This window comes from Hypanus sabinus, chromosome 14 (genome assembly GCF_030144855.1).
Source record: "Hypanus sabinus isolate sHypSab1 chromosome 14, sHypSab1.hap1, whole genome shotgun sequence".
NCBI lineage: Eukaryota > Metazoa > Chordata > Chondrichthyes > Myliobatiformes > Dasyatidae > Hypanus > Hypanus sabinus.
This window is the reverse complement of record NC_082719.1, coordinates 45,428,736-45,448,105: the sequence shown is the minus strand read 5'-3', so window position 1 is coordinate 45,448,105 and position 19,370 is coordinate 45,428,736. Positions and strand designations below refer to the sequence as shown.

Sequence of the window (19,370 nt, the reverse complement as noted above, 5' to 3'; positions counted from 1 at the left end):
GAGAGTGGTGAGTGCGTGGAATGAGCTGCCAGCAAAGGTGGTGGAGGCGGATACGATAGGGTCTTTTAAGAGACTTTTGGATAGGTACATGGAGCTTAGAAAAAAAGAGGGCTATGGGTAAAGCTAGTAATTTCTAGGGTAGGGACATGCTCAGCACAACATTTTGGGCCAAAGGGCCTGTATTGTGCTGTAGGTTTTCTATGTTTTTATGTTTACAGTCTCCTGGCAGCGTGCAGACCCATGCAGTACATGTCATTCCACCTCTCGAATGCAGGAGGGCAGCACCAATGGGTGAGGTTAGCCCCTAGCCGAGCGCGGATGCCATGCTGTAACATAGAATAGAACAGCACATTACAGGCCCTTCGGCCCACAATGTTGTGCCAACCCTCAAACCCTGCCTCCCATATAAGCGCCCACCTTAAATTCCTCCATATACCTGTCTAGTAGTGTCCTAAACTTCACTAGTGTATCTGCCTCCACCACTGACTCAGGCAGTGCATTCCACGCACCAACCACTCTGAGTGAAAAACCTTCCTCTAATATCCCCCTTGAACTTCCCTCCCGTACCTTAAAGCCATGTCCTCTTGTACTGAGCAGTGGTGCCCTGGGGAAGAGGCACTGGCTGTCCACTCTGTCTATTCCTCTTAATATCTTGTACACCTCTGTCATGTCTCATCTCATCCTCCTTCTCTCCAAAGAGTAAAACCCTAGCTCCCTTAATCTCTGATCGTAATCCATACTCTCTAAACCAGGCAGCATCCTGGTAAATCTCCTCTGTACCCTTTCCAATGTTTCCACATCCTTCCTATAGTGAGGTGACCAGAACTGGACACAGTACTCCAAGTATGGCCTAACTAGAATTTTATAGAGCTGCATCATTACATCACATCTCTTAAACTCTGTCCCTTGACTTATGGAAGCTAACACCCCATAAGCTTTCTTAACTACCCTATCTACCTGTGACCCAACTTTCAGGGATCTGTGGACATATACCCCCAGATCCCTCTGTTCCTCCACACTCCCAAGTATCCTGCCATTTACTTTGTACTCTGCCTTGGAGTTTGTCGTTCCAAAGTGTACCACCTCACACTTCTCCGGGTTGAACTCCATCTGCCACTTCTCAGCCCACTTCTGCATCCTATCAATGTCTCTCTGCAATCTCCGACAATCCTCTACACTATCTACACCACCACCAACCTTTGTGTCGTCTGCAAACTTGCCACCCCACCCTTCTACTCCCACATCCAGGTCATTAATAAAAATCACAAAAAGTAGAGGTCCCAGAACAGATCCTTGTGGGACACCACTATTCACAACCCTCCAATCTGAATGTACTCCCTCCACCATGACCCTCTGCCTTCTGCAGGCAAGCCAATTCTGAATCCACCTGGCCAAACTTCCCTGGATCCCATGCCTTCTGACTTTCTGAATAAGCCTACCGTGTGGAACCTTGTCAAATGCCTTACTAAAATCCATGTAGATCACATCCACTGCACTATCCTCATCTATATGCCTGGTCACATCCTCAAAGAACTCTATCAGGCTTGTTAGACACGATCTGCCCTTCACAAAGCCATACTGACTGTCCCCGATCAGACCACGATTCTCTAAATGCCCATAGATCCTATCTCTAAGAATCTTTTTCAACAGCTTTCCTACCACAGACACAAGGCTCACTGGTCTATAATTACCCGGACTATCCCTACTACCTTTTTTGAACAAGGGGACAACATTCACCTCCCTCCAATCCTCCGGTACCATTCCCGTGGACAATGAGGACATGAAGATCCTAGCCAGAGGATCAGCAATCTCTTCCCTTCCACCTCTTCTCACCAGGTCTGCAGCAGCAGGCAAGCTCGAGGCTTGAGGCCTAGTCCTCACTGCAACTGAGGCTACACAGCTCCCATGCCGTCTGTCCCGCCACCAGACAAGGGAAACAGGCCTGTGGCGACTTATCATCACTGTCTAACAGAGAATTGTGATCACAAGTGAAATGTCCGAGACAATCTCCCATGGTTGCACTGTACTGCACCAACTCTGATGCTTCCGAGTAGCAGCAGCACCACCGTCTGCGGGCAGGTCAGCTCCTCCGAATCCCAGATGGCTCCTCTGACGTTCCAGCGGGCTCCTCCGATATCCCAACCATCTCTTTTCCCGATATCCCGACCAGCCCATTCGACATCACGGGGTCAACTCATTTCAACACCTCAGCTGGTTCCCTCTCCAACACCCTGGCCAGCACCACCACTGACACTAGTCCAGCTACTCTGGTCAACGAGCAACTCACTGATGGAGTAACCCTGCAGTTTACGATGTCCTTGGATTGCAAACAACACATTTTACTAAGAAAAAACTCCTTCAGTTGGCCCCCAAGAGGCCTCTGCATTTGTATACGCCACCATCTATCTGGAAGTTTCCAACGATGTATGCTGTTCCGTTTGTTTTGTGGCTGCTTGCAGGAAGACAAATATCAAATTTGTATACTGTTTAAAAACTTTGGTAATAAATGACCTTTGAACTTTGTTCTGTTTGGGTTATTAATCATAGTACCAGCTCAGCTATAGAAGGTTAAAGTTGCATTTCTTCCATTAGTTGCCAAGTACAAACATACCTCTCATGAGTTTGCTTTATCATTGTGTGAGAACTGAATGGTTTGGTTTATTTGTAGACATCAAATTACCTTTATTAATAGTAATTTTTCCAGCTGGAACTTAAATCTAAACCTGCTTTGCATCAAAGCTTCCAAGGGGAACCGTCAAACAAAATTAGTTTCCTTAAAAAATAACATCTCTTTTTGTTTTTTTTTAAAAAGTGAATGACACTGAAACTAAGTATGTTACTGGAAGTCTGCAATGGTCTTTTCATTAATCGGGAATTGTTTCAAACTGCAGTGTTTTGCTGTGCGTTCCTTGGGCTGGGTGGAAATGGCAGAGGAGGACCTGGCGCCTGGCAAGAGTAGTGTGGCCGTGAACAACTGCATCCGGCAGCTCTCTTACTGCAAAAATGACATCAGGGACACCGTTGGAATTTGGGGTGAGGTAAGACGGAGTACTGCTTATTACTGCTCTTGATAACTGTCCCGACACATTTCAAATTACAGGCGGTGATTTCAACCAGGCCTGTTTGAAGGAACCCCTGCCCAATTATCACCAGTACATAACCTGTTGCACCAGAGGACCACTGCTACACTATGATAAGGAATGCCTATCATTCCTTTCCGAGACCACATTTCGGCAAGTCCGACCAGTTGGTTGTACTCCTGCTGCCAGCATACAGACGGAGCCTAAAGAGCAAGGCTCCTGAGATTAAAACAACTGAGAGGTGGTTGCGGGAGACAGAGGAATGGTTACGAGATTGCCTTGAGTCGGGGACTGGGCCATGTTCAAGAACTCAGCTGAGGACCTGAATGACTACATCAGAGATGTGGCAGACTTTATGAAAACAGCTCAGATGATTGTGTCTCCACAAAATCATTCAGAGTCTGTCTCCACTCAGAACCCTGGATAAACCATGAAATCCAGAATTTGCAGAGTCAGATCAGAGACATTCAGGTCTGGAGACCCGGGATGCTACAAGAGGTGCAGGTATGATCTCCACAAAGCCATCTCACGGGTGAAGTGGAGATTCTGGATGAGATTGGAATCAAAGAAAGGATGCCTGACAGCTCTGGCAGGGTTTGAATACCATAACCTCCTGCAAAGCTAAATCTTGCGACATGGGGGACACCAGTGAGCTCAATGGCTTCTATGCTTTTGCTTTGACAACCGGAACATGGTGCACCCCCATATCTCCAGTTAATCCTTTGGTCTCAGTATCTGAAGATGACATGGGGTCTGCCTTCAGGAGAGTGAATCAAAGGAAAGCATCCAGCCCAGATGGAGCACCCGGCTGAGCACTGAAGACCTATGCCAACCAACTGCCTGGTGTGTTCATGGATTCTTCAACCTCTTGCTCTGCCACTGTGTGGTACCCTTCTGCCTCAAGCAGGCTTCAGTTGTACTGGTGCCCGAGTAGAGTGTGGTAACCTGTCTAAATGACTATCGCCCTGTGGCACTTACATCCACAGCGGTGAAGTGTTTTGAGAGGCTGGTGCCTTTCAGACGTATCGACTCCTGTCTGAGTGGCATCCTGGATCTGCTCCATTTTGCCTACTGGGGCAACGGGTCCATAGCAAATGCCATCTCATTGGCTCTTCACACAGCCCTGGAACATCTGGACAGCAAGGGTACTCTGTATCTCCGAGGACCTGTCCTGGACCCATCATATCAATGTAATTACAAAGAAATTAGAAAGAAGAGTAGTGGACAACTGCACTCATCTATTGAGACATTCCCATAACTATTATCTCTTTTATCTTGTAATTTAATGCTCTAGTTATTTATTATGATTTATTTATAGTTGCAGTTAAACAGTTTGTTGTCTTCTATGTTCTTGCTCTTCCACTGATCCTGTTTACGGTTACAGTTCTATAGATTTACTGAGTATGCCTGCAGGAAATAGAACCTCAGGGTTGTGTGTGGCAACATGTCTGTATTCTGCTAATAAACTTTACTTTCAATTTTGAACTTTGAGCATTGTGCATTGGTTAGGCTGGACCATTAGGTGCAGTTCCGTTTTCTACATTACAGAAAGGATGAGGAGCATCTTGAAGAGGGTGCAAAAGAGGTTCACCAGGATGAATTAGAGATTCAGATACAAAGAGAAGTGGAAAGAATTTTGATTATTTTCTCCGGAGCATGGAAAGGTGGTCTTACAGAAGTATTTAAAAAATATGAGAGGCATAGGCAGAGTAGAGTCTTTTTCCCAGGATGGGAATGTCAAATTCTATAGGGCATAAATTTAAGGTGAGAGAAGAAAAGGTTAAAGGAGCTTTGTGAAGTAAGGTTTTTTACACACAGGAGGATCAGTGCCTACAAGGCACAGCCATGGAAGGTGGAGAAATTAGGTTCCACAGTAATACTTTAAGAGGCATTTAGAACTGGGACGTGAACAGGTGAAGGATACATGGACAGAGAACAAATATAGAGGGTGGGATTAGTTTGGCATCACAGTCAGCACAGAAACTGTGGGCCAATGGGACTGCTCCTGTATGTTCTGCTTTATGTAAAGAGCAAAGAAATTTACATTTCTGAACCATGTAGCTTTGCAACCTACAACCTGACAGCCCTCACTAAGCTGGGAGAGGATGTTACATAATTGCTGAGCCAAAAAGAAGTTAGCATAGGATGGAGTTTATGGAGAATATTAATCACATGCAGCCTACCTGCTACTACTGGTGCTATGGAGGATAAAGCCAGAGATGGGCAATTAAATTATGGCTCAGCTGGCAAAACCAAAAGTCTAAAGTAATTTTATTAACAACATACATATATTTCACCATATACAACCCTGAGATTCACTTTCTTGCAGGCATACTCAATAAATCCATGATAGAATAATAACCATAATAGAATCAATGAAAGACCGCACCAACTTTGGCATTCAACCCGTGCGCAAAAGATGACAAACTCTGAAAGTGCAATAAGAAATAAATATAATAATAAATGAATAAGCAATAAATATTGAGAACATGAGATGAAGACTTCTTGAAATTGAGTCTGTTAGTTGTGGCAACACTTCAATGATGGGGCAAGTGAAGTTTTGGAATGGAATGAAGATAAAGATAGACAGTTTTGGTTTTAATGCAGACTCTTCACTTTGCCGTAGGAAATGCATACTTCCACTTCCCAGAAATTCCCTCCCTCTTCTTGCACTCACTGGGAGTAAACAACTGTCAAAATTTATTAGCTCACGGGATACAAATACTGGATTACAATTCTAAAAGTGACAGGACTGGAACATGAACTTAATTTGCTGGAAATTGGAAGTAAAAACAGAAAATTCTGGAAACATTCAGCAGGTCAGGCAACATCCGTGGAAAAAGAAATTGGTTGACTGGTTAACGTAGTTGTTTTCCAGGTCAGAACATTGTTCCAGTTTCCACAAATGCTGCTTAACCTACTGAAAGCTCCTTGGTCAGGGGAACTGGCTGGCTGCTTTTTCAATAACTTCAATTCCATTTTCAAGCCAGCCATAGAACAACTGGACCTGAAGAAGTTAAAGTTCATCTCTTATTAAGGTGGTTGCTAATGATTGATATTGTTATTAAATTTCAGGGTAAAGATATGTACCTCATCCTGGAAAATAACATGCTGGACCTCATTGACCCCATGGATCGTACTGTTCTGCATTCTCAACCGATTGTGAGCATCCGGGTGTGGGGCGTCGGGCGTGACAATGGGCGGTGAGTGATTAATTCCGAAGATGTTTCTGTTGCTGCACGGCTGTTGGTGGGTATACAGCATTTAGATCAACCGAGATGAAAAGCATTTATACCTTAGTTGTGGTTTCTGTGTGGCATATTAATTTTGAAAGTTGAGCCAGAAACATTTAAGTACTTCAAATGTCAAACTTGTAAGTTACAGAAGGATGATAGTGCAGCCTTCTGAACAAATGCACACAACCAGAAGCATAATTCTGTGCTTTTTGTAGTTGTGAAATTGACGGTTCACTTAACTTTTTTTTTAACATGCTTGGTACACTTCTGAGTTGCTCATTTTGTTCATGTTATTTGCACTGAAGAATCTGAAAATAATAGGCGTTTTATCATTATTCCATGGGTGTGAATAGTTTATATGATATGAATGAGTATCGGGAGTCCATCAATGACTGATCTGATGATTCTTTAATTCCACATTCCTGTGTAAATATGATTATCTTTCACCCCCTTGCCTCTCAAACATCTGTTTTCCACCACCTTAAAAATATTTGATGACTTGCTTCCTTAAAGAACATTGGAAGCAGAATTCAAATGACTTGTGACTGACTCACAAACCGTTATGCCTTATCTCTGTCTTAAATGGGCAGCCACTCATTTTTAAAGATATTTGCTCGTTTTAGATTCTTTCATCAGAAGAAATATCCTGCCTACATCCACTCTGTCAAGATCTTTAATGTTTCAGACAAGATGCCTTCACTGTTCTAAACTCCAGTGAAAAAAATGAACCCAGCCTGTTCAACCTTTCTTCATCAGGTAGCCAGCCTATTCCAGGTATTAATTTAGTAAACTTGGTCTGAACTGCTTTCAGTGCATTATTGTCTTGCCCTAAATTAGACCAGTCACATACATAGTGTTCCAGATGTGTTCCCATCAATGCTTTGCATTAATAAGCCACCAAAATGGCGCTGGCATTACACAGTGACATTTTACAGACAGCTCACAAAACTACTAGATATACAACTTCTGAACTGCTATCTCTACAATTTGCAGCCTGAAATGTCCCTATAAGGAATGTAGTTTTGAACCCTCTGAACACAATGATACTGTTTATCTTCTTTTCATACATTAGTTGGTTGTCAGTCTCTGTCAGTAGCTTTGCACTGATTTTATTGTATTTCTTTGTTCTCCTGTGAATACTGCAAGAAAATTACTCTCAAGGTAGTATAGAGTGGTGTATATGTACTTTGATAATAAATTAACTTTGAACTCCGCGCTAATCTTCTACAAATTTTGCACTAGGCACACATCCCACTGCATATCTAAACTCTGCAATCACTGACCAATCAGGGAAAAACGCTTTAATGAGTTCTCCTTGCCAAAATGACAATTCTCTTATCATCCTTCATTGGCTAGGTCTTCACGCATTCATTAACACCTTATATTCCTTTGTAGTCTTATTATGTTCTTATTACAACCTGTTTGGCTAGCAGTATCAGTGTCTTCAGAAGGTTAAATAACAATTCCTTTAGCACCGTCGCTTATATGAAATGCTGCTGTTCCCATAGCAATCTCTGGCATGTGACTTATTACAAATTTGCTAATTAGAAAGACATTCTGTCCTGCCAGCCAACCAATATTCTACCCACACCAATAATATAACTCTCAGACCATTTTTTAAAATTTTCCACTCTAACTTTTGATGTGACACCTTATCAAGTGCCTTTTTTCAAATTTAAGTTTTCTACATTCACTCTTTCACCTTGATTCATTGTGTTTGCAACTTTAAAGATCTCCAGTAAATAGGTGAAATGTGGTTTCCTCTTCAAAAACCAGACTGATATTTGTCTGACTATCTAGAACACTCTACTATGGTGTATTTAATAAGAGCGTCTAACGTTTTCCCCGCTATACATATTGTGGTTTAGCCTGAATTCTGCCTCCCTTTTGAAACAAATAAATCATATATGCTACTTTGCAATCTAATGGAACCTTCCCTGAGACCAGGGATTATAAAAGTGCAGAAATAATGTAGTTATCTTATTTGCAGAAACATCCTGAAATTCATTAGTTAACATTAATTCCTCCACTGAAGCTACCAGTTCTATTTGTGGTTATGATATAGATATTGGATTTTTTCTTTTTGCTCTCCTTAGAATGGAGAAATGCAGGTTCAGTTCATTTGATTGTCATTTACACTACAAAATAGATGAGGTTATTTTCATCTCTCCTCCTTGAAATGCTATGTTCTTAGTGGGGAAAATAAAGCACACCAGTGATTTCCTGAATTCAGTGCCCTATGTGATGAAATAATTGTCAAAGACAGGTTGGTGCAAGCTGGTTTCTGCTCCATGTTGCTGCTTGATTTTTCCCTTGGGTTACTGGGAATCCGAAGTTTGAGGAGTCAGATGGTGAGTGATTTGTCATAAATGCTTAATAACATGCATTAAAGTGCCGTTCAATTAGTGTAGATCAGTGTTTTGATATATTGAAACGATGAGAATTAGCTTATCAACAATCATTCCTACTTTTTATATGGCTTGTAATCCAGCTGCATGTTACATTTTCCCTTTGGCACCCACCTGCCCCTTCCCCATTCTCAGTCAGCACTCTCGGTTTTAGATGATAGCTTAATGTCAAAAGCAATTGCTCATTCTTCTGTATGCATTCATCTCTAATCTGGATCAAAGTCTGTGTTGAGGTCTGCAGCTAAAAGCAGAGTCTCCAGTGAATTGAACTTATATGTGCTGTGTATAGTTAATGAAGCTCCCAAGTATGTTATATTGTCACTGAAGGTCAAATTGACTCACCATGTTCTCCTGACATTACTTGAGGTCAAAATTGAGAATGATGGAGTGTAACAGCAGAGTGCACAGCTGAGGAGCCGTATAGCCTACACTCCTATTTCTTTTGTTCTTAATTTATCAGGCAGTAAAAAAGCAATGTATTCAGGCTAACTTTACTTATTAACTTTTGTTTTGATTTTAGTTAACTCCCATTTCATTACATTTTTGGAGTATTGTGTACAGTTCTGGTCACCGAATTATAGGAAAGATATCAACAAAATAGAGAGAGTACAGAGAAGATTTACTAGAATGTTACCTGGGTTTCAGCACCTAAGTTACAGGGAAAGATTGAACAAATTAGGTCTTTATTTGTTGGAGCGTAGAAGGTTGAGGGGGGACTTGATAGAGGTATTTAAAATAATGAGGGGGATAGATTGAGTTAACGTGGATAGGCTTTTTCCATTGAGAGTAGGGGAGATTCAAACAAGAGGACATGATTTGAGAGTTGGGGGCAAAAGCTTAAGGGTACACAAGGGGGACTTCCTTTACTCAGAGAGTGGTAACTGTGTGGAATGAGCTTCCAGTAGAAGTGGTAGAGGCAGGTTTGGTATTGTCATTTAAAGTAAAATTGGATAGCTCTGTGGACAGGAAAGGAATGGAAGGTTATGGGCTGGGTGCGGGCCAGTGGGACTAGGTGAGCGTAAACGTTGGCATGGACTAGAAGGGCCGAGATGGCCTGTTTCCGTGCTGTAATTGTTATATGGTTATTAAATTAATATATGTATTACTAAATATGGATCAGGGAATGTAGTGTTCTATTAAAAAAACCTCTAAGAAGTTTTGTGAAGCTTGCATCTTCTGAATAAATTAGAAAAATTGTGTCTTGGTAGATCTTTTGAATGCAATGTTGCACAGGCATTATGTTCATGGTTTATTTAGATTAGATCTTTTTACTGGAACTAAAGGAAGAAAAATCTTGCTACATGTATAATGATGAAGCTAGATACAGCAATATCAGTGATTAAAATGTCTTTTGTTTTACTATACTTGTACATTGATGTCTGTATATCATCTGGGGTCCAAGTGCTTTTAGATGCCTTCATCAGACATAATTCAACATGTACATAAAACAGAATCCTTGAAACATGTTTGATTTTGATTTTCAGTAAGCGTTCAAATCCTATGGTAAACTTTCTTTTAACCTTCGTTTACAAACTTTGTAAGGCAAAGCAGCTTCCATCTATTCATACAAATGAATGTACATTTCTATTATATTTGATATAAATAGTGCAGAGGAGGAGAGAGGAAGGAAAGAAGAGTGGCATGGTGATGTCTGAGAATGATTTGATTGCCAATATAAATATATACATAGAGTTTGAACTACAATGCCTATAAAATGTATTCATGCCCCCCCCCCCCCGGAAGTTTTCACATTTTATTGTTTGACAACATTGAATCACAGTGGATTTAATTTGGCTATTTTGACACCGATCAACAGAAAAGGACTCTTTCGTGTCAAAGTGAATACAGATCTCTACAAAGTGATCTAAATTCATTACAAATATAAAACACATAATTGCTCACCCCCTTCAAGTCAGTGTTTTATAGAAGTATCTTTGGCAGCAATTATAGCCTTGAGTCTGCGTGGATAGGTCTCTATTAGTTTTGCACATCTGGACACTCCAATCTTTCCCCATTCTTCTTTACAAATCCATCTACAAATTCTCAATTGGATTGAGGTCTGGACTGTGACTTGGCCTCTCCAGGACATTAACTTTCTTGGTTTTAACTATTCCTGTGAAGCTTTGGCTTTCTGTTTAGGGTTATTGTCTTGCTGGAAAATAAATCTTCTCCCAAATCGCAGTTCCCTTGCAGACTGCATCATGTTTTCCTCCAAGATTTCCCTGTATTTTGCTGCATTCATTTTACCCTCTACCTTCACAAGCCTTCCAGGGCCTGTTGCAGTGAAGCAATCCCATAGCATGATGCAGCCACCACCATATTTCACAATAGAGATGGTGTGCTTTTGATGATGTTTCATGCCAAATATTGTGTTTACAATGGCCAGAAAGCTCAATTTTGGTTTCATTAGACCACAGAACCTTCTTCCTTCAGACTCCCATACACTCTAGCTGAGATTTCATTTGAGGTTTTTTTTTAACAGTGGCTTTCTCTTTGCCACTCTCCCATAAAGCTGTGACTGGTGAAGCACCCGGGCAACAGGTTGTATGTGCAGTCTCTCCCATCTCGGCCACTGAAGCTTGTAACTCGTCTAGAGATGCCATAGGTCTCTTGGTGGCCTCCCTTTCTAGTTTCCTTCTTGCACGGTCTCCATTTTTGAGGACAGCCTGCTCTAAGCAGATTTACAACTGTGCCATTTTCTTTCCATTTCTTGATAATTGACCGAATTGTACTCCAAGGGATATTCAGTGACTTGGAAATTTTCTTGTATCCATCTCCTGACTCATGCTTTTCAGTAACCCTTTTGTGGAGTTGACTGGAGTGTTCTTTTGTCTTCATGGTGTAGTTTTTGTCAGGGTATTGACTCACCAGCAGATGGACCTTCCAGATACAGGTGTATTTTTACTACAATTAATTGAAGCACCTTAAATGCACACAGGTCTCCAAAAACAGATCTCCATTTAACTAATTACATGACTTCAAACACCATTTGGCCGCACCAGTGATGATTTGGTGTATCATATTAAAGGGGGTGAACACTTATGCAATCAATTATTTTGTACTTTGCATTTGTAATTACTTTAGATCACCTTGTAGAGATCTTTTTTCACTTTGATATGGAAGAGTTTTTTTCTGTTGATTGGTGTTGAAAAAGCCATATTAAATCCACTGTGATTCAATGTTGTAAAACAATATAACGTGAAAACTTTTGGGGGGGGTGAATACTTTTTATAGGTACTGTATGTGTTTAGTATTGGAATGGATAATACTCCTGGTTTGGTTGGATTGCTAAGGAAAGTAGCATTGACATTGTAGTTTTCTGCCTAGTTTTTCAATTCTTTGCTAATAACACAGGCTGGAGGATTATAAATATGTATCCTTGTTTTTTTTAAGCTTTAACCCTCATAATTGTACGGGAATTGACTATATGTTGGTGGCACAAGAAAGTTTTCTGAAATTTGATGACAGAGTATTATTAATATTGTAGTATTTCTACTGTTTAGTAGAAGGGCATTATTGTGCAGATAGAATACATTTAATGTAACAAATAAAAAGTTAACTTCTTTCTTTGAAGTTTCCAAAGGACATAGTATCCAATGCCTGCTTAAATACCCAGGAAACGCATTTCAATTTAATTACATTTTGAAGTGTGACATATGGAGAGCACCATTACACTCTGTATCTAGCTTGTGAATGCACTAAAAACAATAGCAAACAGTTTTATCATTTCTCATCTCAGGACAGAATCTCAGCATAGTTGCTGACTGTTTCAGAGATAGATGAAAAATTTCTTCATGCTGTAAAGCTGAATATCTGGAATTAAAAGCTGTAGTTCTTCAGATGTCTACATTTGAGACTGAGGTTGATAGATTTCTCAATACTGTGGGAATTGTTCAGAGTAGAAGATCGGCCATGAACTTTTATAATGTAGGAACAAGCTCAAAGGCTGGTATGACCTACTCCTGCATTTTATATTTTATGTATCATGAAAATGTAGAATATTTTCACAAATGATAAAGGTTACAGTTGACTTTATCGAGCTTGCCGATCATTATATCTTACTGATAATCTATCATTGCATCTCAACTTGCTCTTCAGTTATTGATGTTTAAAAGAACTTATGATTCCAGTTTCTCAGATAATTGGAGCAGAATAAATGAATTTGTATGAGTGTTGAGCATTAATTTGGGTTTGACTGATCTGGGAATGTGGAAATTATACAAAATACATATAAGAATTGTGTTTTAACTAGTTTATTATCATGTGCCTGTTAATGGTGATAGAGTGATGAGTATAACAACAGTGAAAACGCATTTTAATGATGCCAGTGTTGATTTTCAACTTGTTTTGATGTTGGATATATATAAGTAGCCTAATGTCTAATGACTTTTATTAAATTGAGCTCTACGTAAATTTATAAGCATTGAAGATCAGTTCATGACATGGCACACTGAAAGGGTTGTGGGTAAGTCCAATTGTAATGATAGACTATTTAGCCATGTAATCCAGTATAAAAATATAAAAGTGTGGATAGAAATAGTCAGAGTCTCAAGTGCATGATAGTCCCTGGGCTTCATTAATTTATCCAGACAGAAAGGTAAAACTGTGTGAACCTTGGCAGTACGACTGTATTGTCTACATTTTCTTCAGTAATTTTATGGCCATTGACAAGGTCTCTTTTCTTTTTCAATCTTTTTATTAATATCAACATCTTGAGATAACAAAAATTGATACATAATTATTGGGATTACAAAATTAAAATCAACATAAAACATAAACAATAAGTACAATAAAGTTAAGACTCCCAAAATCATACATGATACAAATATAATATGAACAAGACAAAAGAAAACAAACTAGGTATATCAATATGAAAAAAAAAACAATTATCCCAGAAAGCAAGAACTAATCTAACAAACTAATCACTAACTTAAAAAAAAGAAAAAAAAAACATGGGCTGTTTATAATATCTAAGAAAAGACAAAGACTCATCAGTGTCATCAACTCTGATCCTCTCTACGCTTATATATAATCAGAAACAGAAAAAATAGGATTGGAAAAGGGTCAAATTACATCATATGAAAATATTGAATGAATGGCCTCCAAGTCTTTTCAAATTTAATAGGAGGGTCATATATGACACTTCTCATTTTTTGCAAATTTAAACATAACATAGTTTGAGAAAACCAATGAAATATGGTAGGGGTATTATTCTCTTTCCAATTCAATAAAATAGTTCTTGTAGCCATTAATGTAGGAAATGCAATCATCCGACAAGCAGAAGGAGATAAATGAATTGATTCCATCATCGGTAAACCAAAAATTGTGGTAATAGGATGAGGTTGAAAATCAATACTCAATACCGTAGAAATAATATCAAAAATGTCTTTCCAATATTTTTTCAAAGACGGACATGACCAAAACATATGAGTTAGAGAGGCTGACTCAGAATGACATCCGTCACGTATAGGATTTACATGGGAATAAAAATGAGCTAATTTATCCTTGGACATATGAGCCCTGTGCACAACTTTAAACTGTATCAACGAATGTTTAGAACATATGAATTAACTAGTTGAAGAATTTTATCCCATTTCTCAATAGGAATAGTAAACTTAAGTTCCCTTTCCCAATCATTCTTAATTTTATAAAAAGCCTCTGAACGCATTTTCATAATTATATTGTAAACATTTGATATTACACCTTTCTGAAAAGGATTTAGTTCTAAACATTTTCTCCAAAATACCCATAAAATCTAGATTTGGAAAGGTAGGAAGTACAGTGTTTAAAAAGTTCCTAATCTGTAAATATCTAAAAAAAAGTTAGATCTGGGCAAATTATATTTATTAGATAATTGTTCAAAAGACATGAAACAATTATCTAAAAATAAATCAGAAAATCGTAGTATACCTTTAGTCTTCCAAGCTAAGTATGCTTGGTCCATAATAGAGGGATGAAAAAAGAAACTGGATACAATAGGAATTGCTAAAACAAATTGATTCAACCCAAAAAATTTCTGAAATTGAAACCATATACGTAGTGTGTTTAACTATCGGATTGTCAATTTGTTTATGCAATTTAGAAAAAGCAAAGGGAAGAGAAATCCCTATAATAGAACCCAATGAAAATCTTTGTACAGATTTAGTTTCCAAATTTACCCAATGAGGGCTAAGCGATAAATCCAAATCCCATAACCAACATTTCAAATATCGGATATTAATTGGCCAGTAATAAAATCTAAAATATGGCAATGCCAATCCACCTCCCTTTTTTGACTTCTGTAAATATCTTTTACCTAACCTAGGATTTTTATTCTGCCATATATATGAAGAAATTTTTGAATCGATATTGTCAAAAAAGGATTTTGGAATAAAAGTTGTTATCAGTTGAAATATATATATAAGAATTTAGGTAAAATAATCATCTTAATAGCATTAATCCGACCTATCAGTGATAAAGACAGTGGTGACCATTTAGTAAACAAACATTTAATCTGATCAATTAAGGGTAAAAAAAATTAACAAATAAATCCTTATGTTTTTTTTGTAATTTTAATCCCTAAGTATGTAAAATAATCATTAACTAATCTAAAAGGTAAATTCCTGTAAATTGGAACCTGCCTATTTAGGGGGAACAGTTCATTCTTATTAAGATTCAATTTGTAACCAGAAAAATTACTAAACTGAGCCAACAGTGATATAACTGCAGGAATGGATTTCTCAGGATCAGAAATATATAATAACAAGTCATCTGCAAATAATGATAACTTATGTATATCCATTCCACAAGTAATGTCAAAAATGTTAGCTGATTCTCTAATAGCAATTGCCAAAGGTTCCAGGGCAATATTGAATAGTAATGGACTGAGAGGACAACCTTGCCTGGTACCCCAAAATAAGCGAGAAAAGGGAGATCCTTGGTTGTTAGTAAAAACCGAGGCTACTGGCGTGTGATGTATCAGTTTAATCCAACATATAAATGTCGGACTAAAGTTAAACTTCTCAAGCACAGTAAATAAATATGGCCATTCAACTCTACCAAATGCTTTCTCAGCATCTAATGAAATGACACATTCTGGGGTGCTACGTGAAGGAGTATAAACAATGTTCATTAATCTCCTAATATTAAAAGAAGAATAATGATTTTTAATAAATCCAGTTTGATCCTCCGTGATAACTTGAGGTAATACCTTCTCTAGCCTGGTCGCCAATAACTTGGAAAAGATCTTAGAATCTACATTCTACAGGGATATCGGTCTATAGGATGCACAATCAGTAGAGTGTTTATCTTTTTTTAGTATTAAAGAAATAGAAGCTCTATAAAAAGATTGTGGTAGTTTACCTATTCTAATTGTTTCTTCAAAAACCCTGCATAACCAAGGAGAAAGAGTAGAAGAAAAAAAACTTGAAGAATTCCACTGTATACCCATCTGGACCTACTGCTTTTCCAGAATTCATTAAGAAAATAACACCTTTAGTTTCTGCGTCCGTAGTAGGAGTTTCTAATATTAAGCGTTCTAAAGGTGATAATTTTAGAAAATTCAATTTCCCTAAAAAATGGTATTAAGATCATGAGGAAATTCAGAATGATACAGAGAAGTATAAAAATCTTGAAAAGATTTATCTCATTATGATTGACTGTCAATTCACCATTCTGTTTACGGATCTTAATAATTTGACATGTAACCGAAGCATTCTTCAATTGGTTAGCTAACAGTTTGCCTGATTTATCACTGTGTATATAAAATTCACTTCTGGTTTTCATTAATTGATTTCCGATCAAGGAGGTAAGTAATAAACTGTGTTCCATTTGAAGCGCAGCTCTTTGTTTATAGAGCTCCTTACCAGGAACAATCGAATATTTCTTATCAATTTCGTTAATCTTATCAACCAATAAAAGAGTTTCATTCTTAATATGTTTTCTCAAACCAACAGAGTAGGAGATAATCTGACCACGTATATATGCTTTAAAAGTGTCCCAAAGTGTTCTGCAGGAAGTTTCATCTGTAGAATTAATTGAAAAGAAGAGATCAATCTGTTCCTTGATAAATTTAATGAAATCCGGATCTTGAAGTAAAGTAGAATCAAATCGCCATTACCTAATACTAGGAGCTGTGTCCATTAATTTAATAGAAAGTTTCATTGGAGCATGATCAGAGATGGCTATAATGTCACAATTACAACCAATTACAAATGGAATAAGATGGGAGTCAATGAAAAAGTATTCAACTCTCGAGTGAGAATGATAAACTTGAGAAAAATGAAAACTCTGTCTTTAGGGTGCAAAAATCTCCAAATATCAAAAATTCGGGAGTCAGTCAAAAAAGAACTGACATAAGTGGCCGACTTATTTGGTAAAGTCTGAATGGATATAGATCTATCCAGCAAAGGATTTAAACAACAATTAAAGTCACCGCCCATTATTAACATATTTTCATTTAGATTAGGTAGAGAAGTAAATAAAGACTTAAAGAATTCAGGATAATTCACGTTTGGAACATAGACATTAACCATAGCAACCTTATTATTAAAATGTAACCCCCAGTAATTAACAAAAATCTACCATTCAGATCCGAAATAATATCATGTTGAACAAATGTAATAGAGAAGTCAATAAAAATTGAAACTCCTTTTACTTCGGCATTCGAGTTCGAATGCTACTGTTGTTCCTTCCAAAACCTAAAAAAACATTGTCCTCTTTCCTCACGAGTTTCTTGTGCAAAAATAATATGGGCATTCAGTCTTTGGAATACTTTAAAAATCTTTTTCTGTTTAATCGGATGTTTTAAGCCATTAGTATTCCAAGAGACAAAATTAATGGTCTGAGCCATATTTCTGGAATCAACCCTTTGGTATATAAAGAGTTAACCAAAGTATGAACTCATGTACCTGGAAGAGGAACAAAAATACAGGGAGGAACCGGAAATGATGACACAGTGGACATTTTAGTAGTTTAAAGTCAGCCCAAATTGAAAAACTGGAAAAACTAATTTAAAAGCGAGCTGTGCCTTCATCACTTCTGGATTGAAATCTTCCACAAGACGAAATTGGAAATCTTGAAATTTAATCATACCTTAGCGACGAGCTGTGCGAATAAGATGCTCTTTAACATGCACATAGTGAAATCGAACAATTACAGCTGGTGGTTTAGATGAATAAGTTGGTGATCGACACATAACTCTATGGGCACGATCCAGTAATGGAGGGTTCTCTGGAAATTCAGAAGGGAAGCGAAAAACTTTGAGGGGTCCCTTCGTTCGATGCCTTCAGGGAGACCAAGTATGCGTTAAGTTCGGTCTTCTAGATTGATTTTCAAAATAGATGCTCTTGGCTTTAAGTGTTTCCAGCTGTTTAATCGCCAAAGATAATTTCTGTACCAAATTCTCAATTTTCAAGTCTCGCTTCCGAGCATCCTCTTGCAGAGTTGCGATTAAAGTTTGATGCTGTTTAACTTCATGACCAATCTTATCCAGAGTATCCTGGAAGGACTTTAAATCTTCTTTAAAACTTTGTTGTTGTTCTTCAAATTTTTCATTTAAAAGCACCAATAATGTACCGTGTCAATACAGTACATTTGGGTTCAGGCTATTTTTTCTTTCCTTAGCCATTGGAATCTTTTCCCAGTGTCTCACCCTTTAGATCTTAAAGCCATTTCTGTACTCATTTCTTCAAAATTCACTGTACAAATTCAAAGATAAATCCAAAAAAGTAATAAAAAATCTTCTAGTGTAGGTAAAAATAGGTTAAATAAGGGTGATCATAGATTAAAAAAGTAAAGGTGATGGAGCAAATCCAAAACTGTACTCACTCCATGAGCGCCTAGTGGTGAACACCATTGACAAAGTTAAGTTCATCAACTCCAGGGCAAGTTGGCAAAATGGATCTAAAGATAGTTGTTTGCAAAATTGGAAGTCTGTGACCGGTGGTGTACGTTTTTGGTGCATATGAATCTAAGAGAGATGGTTAGTAAGTTTGTAGTTAACACAAAATTGCCTTGCGGAGTATTGTTTTAAGCTAGAGAAGAATGTTGATGAGTTGGTAAAGGGGCAGAGCAATGACAGATGAAATTTAATCCTGATAAATGTGAGATGATGCATTTTGATAGGGCTGCTAATCCTAGCATATACACAGTAAATAGTAGAAGCCAAGGAGTAGCAGGACCTTGGTGTACAAAACAAAGAATCTCTGAAGGTGACATTACAGGTAGTTAAGATGTTTAAGAAGGCACATGGGATACAAATTCCATGCCATTGCTAATGAAGGCAAGATCAGGGAGGTTAAGGCCACACCAGAAGTGCTGGTGCCATGTAATGAAGTGATTGCATTGGAGGAGATGCTGAGGAAATTCACGAGAATGATAGGAAAAGCCATATTTATTTTCCTTGGACCGCACAAGACTGAAGTAGGATTTGATTGAAGCATACAGAAGTATGAGGGGATGTTTGAAAGAGATCTGGGAATAAAAACTTTTTTTTAAATTCAATGGTGGTTGGAATCTAGAACATATTATCTAAGGAGCTCATAAGGCAGATATTCTCACAACATTTAAGAAATATTTGGATGAGTCCTTGAATTGCCATGGTATTAAAGGCTATGTTTAAATGCTGAAAATGGGATTAGTACATGTGAGTACTTGGTGACGGCCCC

General features: G+C 38.1%; 1 protein-coding gene across 6 annotated transcripts in view; it reads left to right on the top strand.

Annotated features, from left to right (window-relative positions):
• Positions 1-19,370, top strand: part of apbb2b (amyloid beta (A4) precursor protein-binding, family B, member 2b) — a 265,174-nt gene that overhangs the window by 175,442 nt on the left and 70,362 nt on the right. For all 6 annotated transcript variants that reach the window (XM_059989082.1, XM_059989079.1, XM_059989083.1 and 3 more), the window contains 2 exons: positions 2,892-3,038; positions 6,156-6,283. In XM_059989082.1, coding sequence (XP_059845065.1) covers positions 2,892-3,038; positions 6,156-6,283 — 275 coding nt within the window. The remainder of the gene's footprint in view (positions 1-2,891; positions 3,039-6,155; positions 6,284-19,370) is intronic.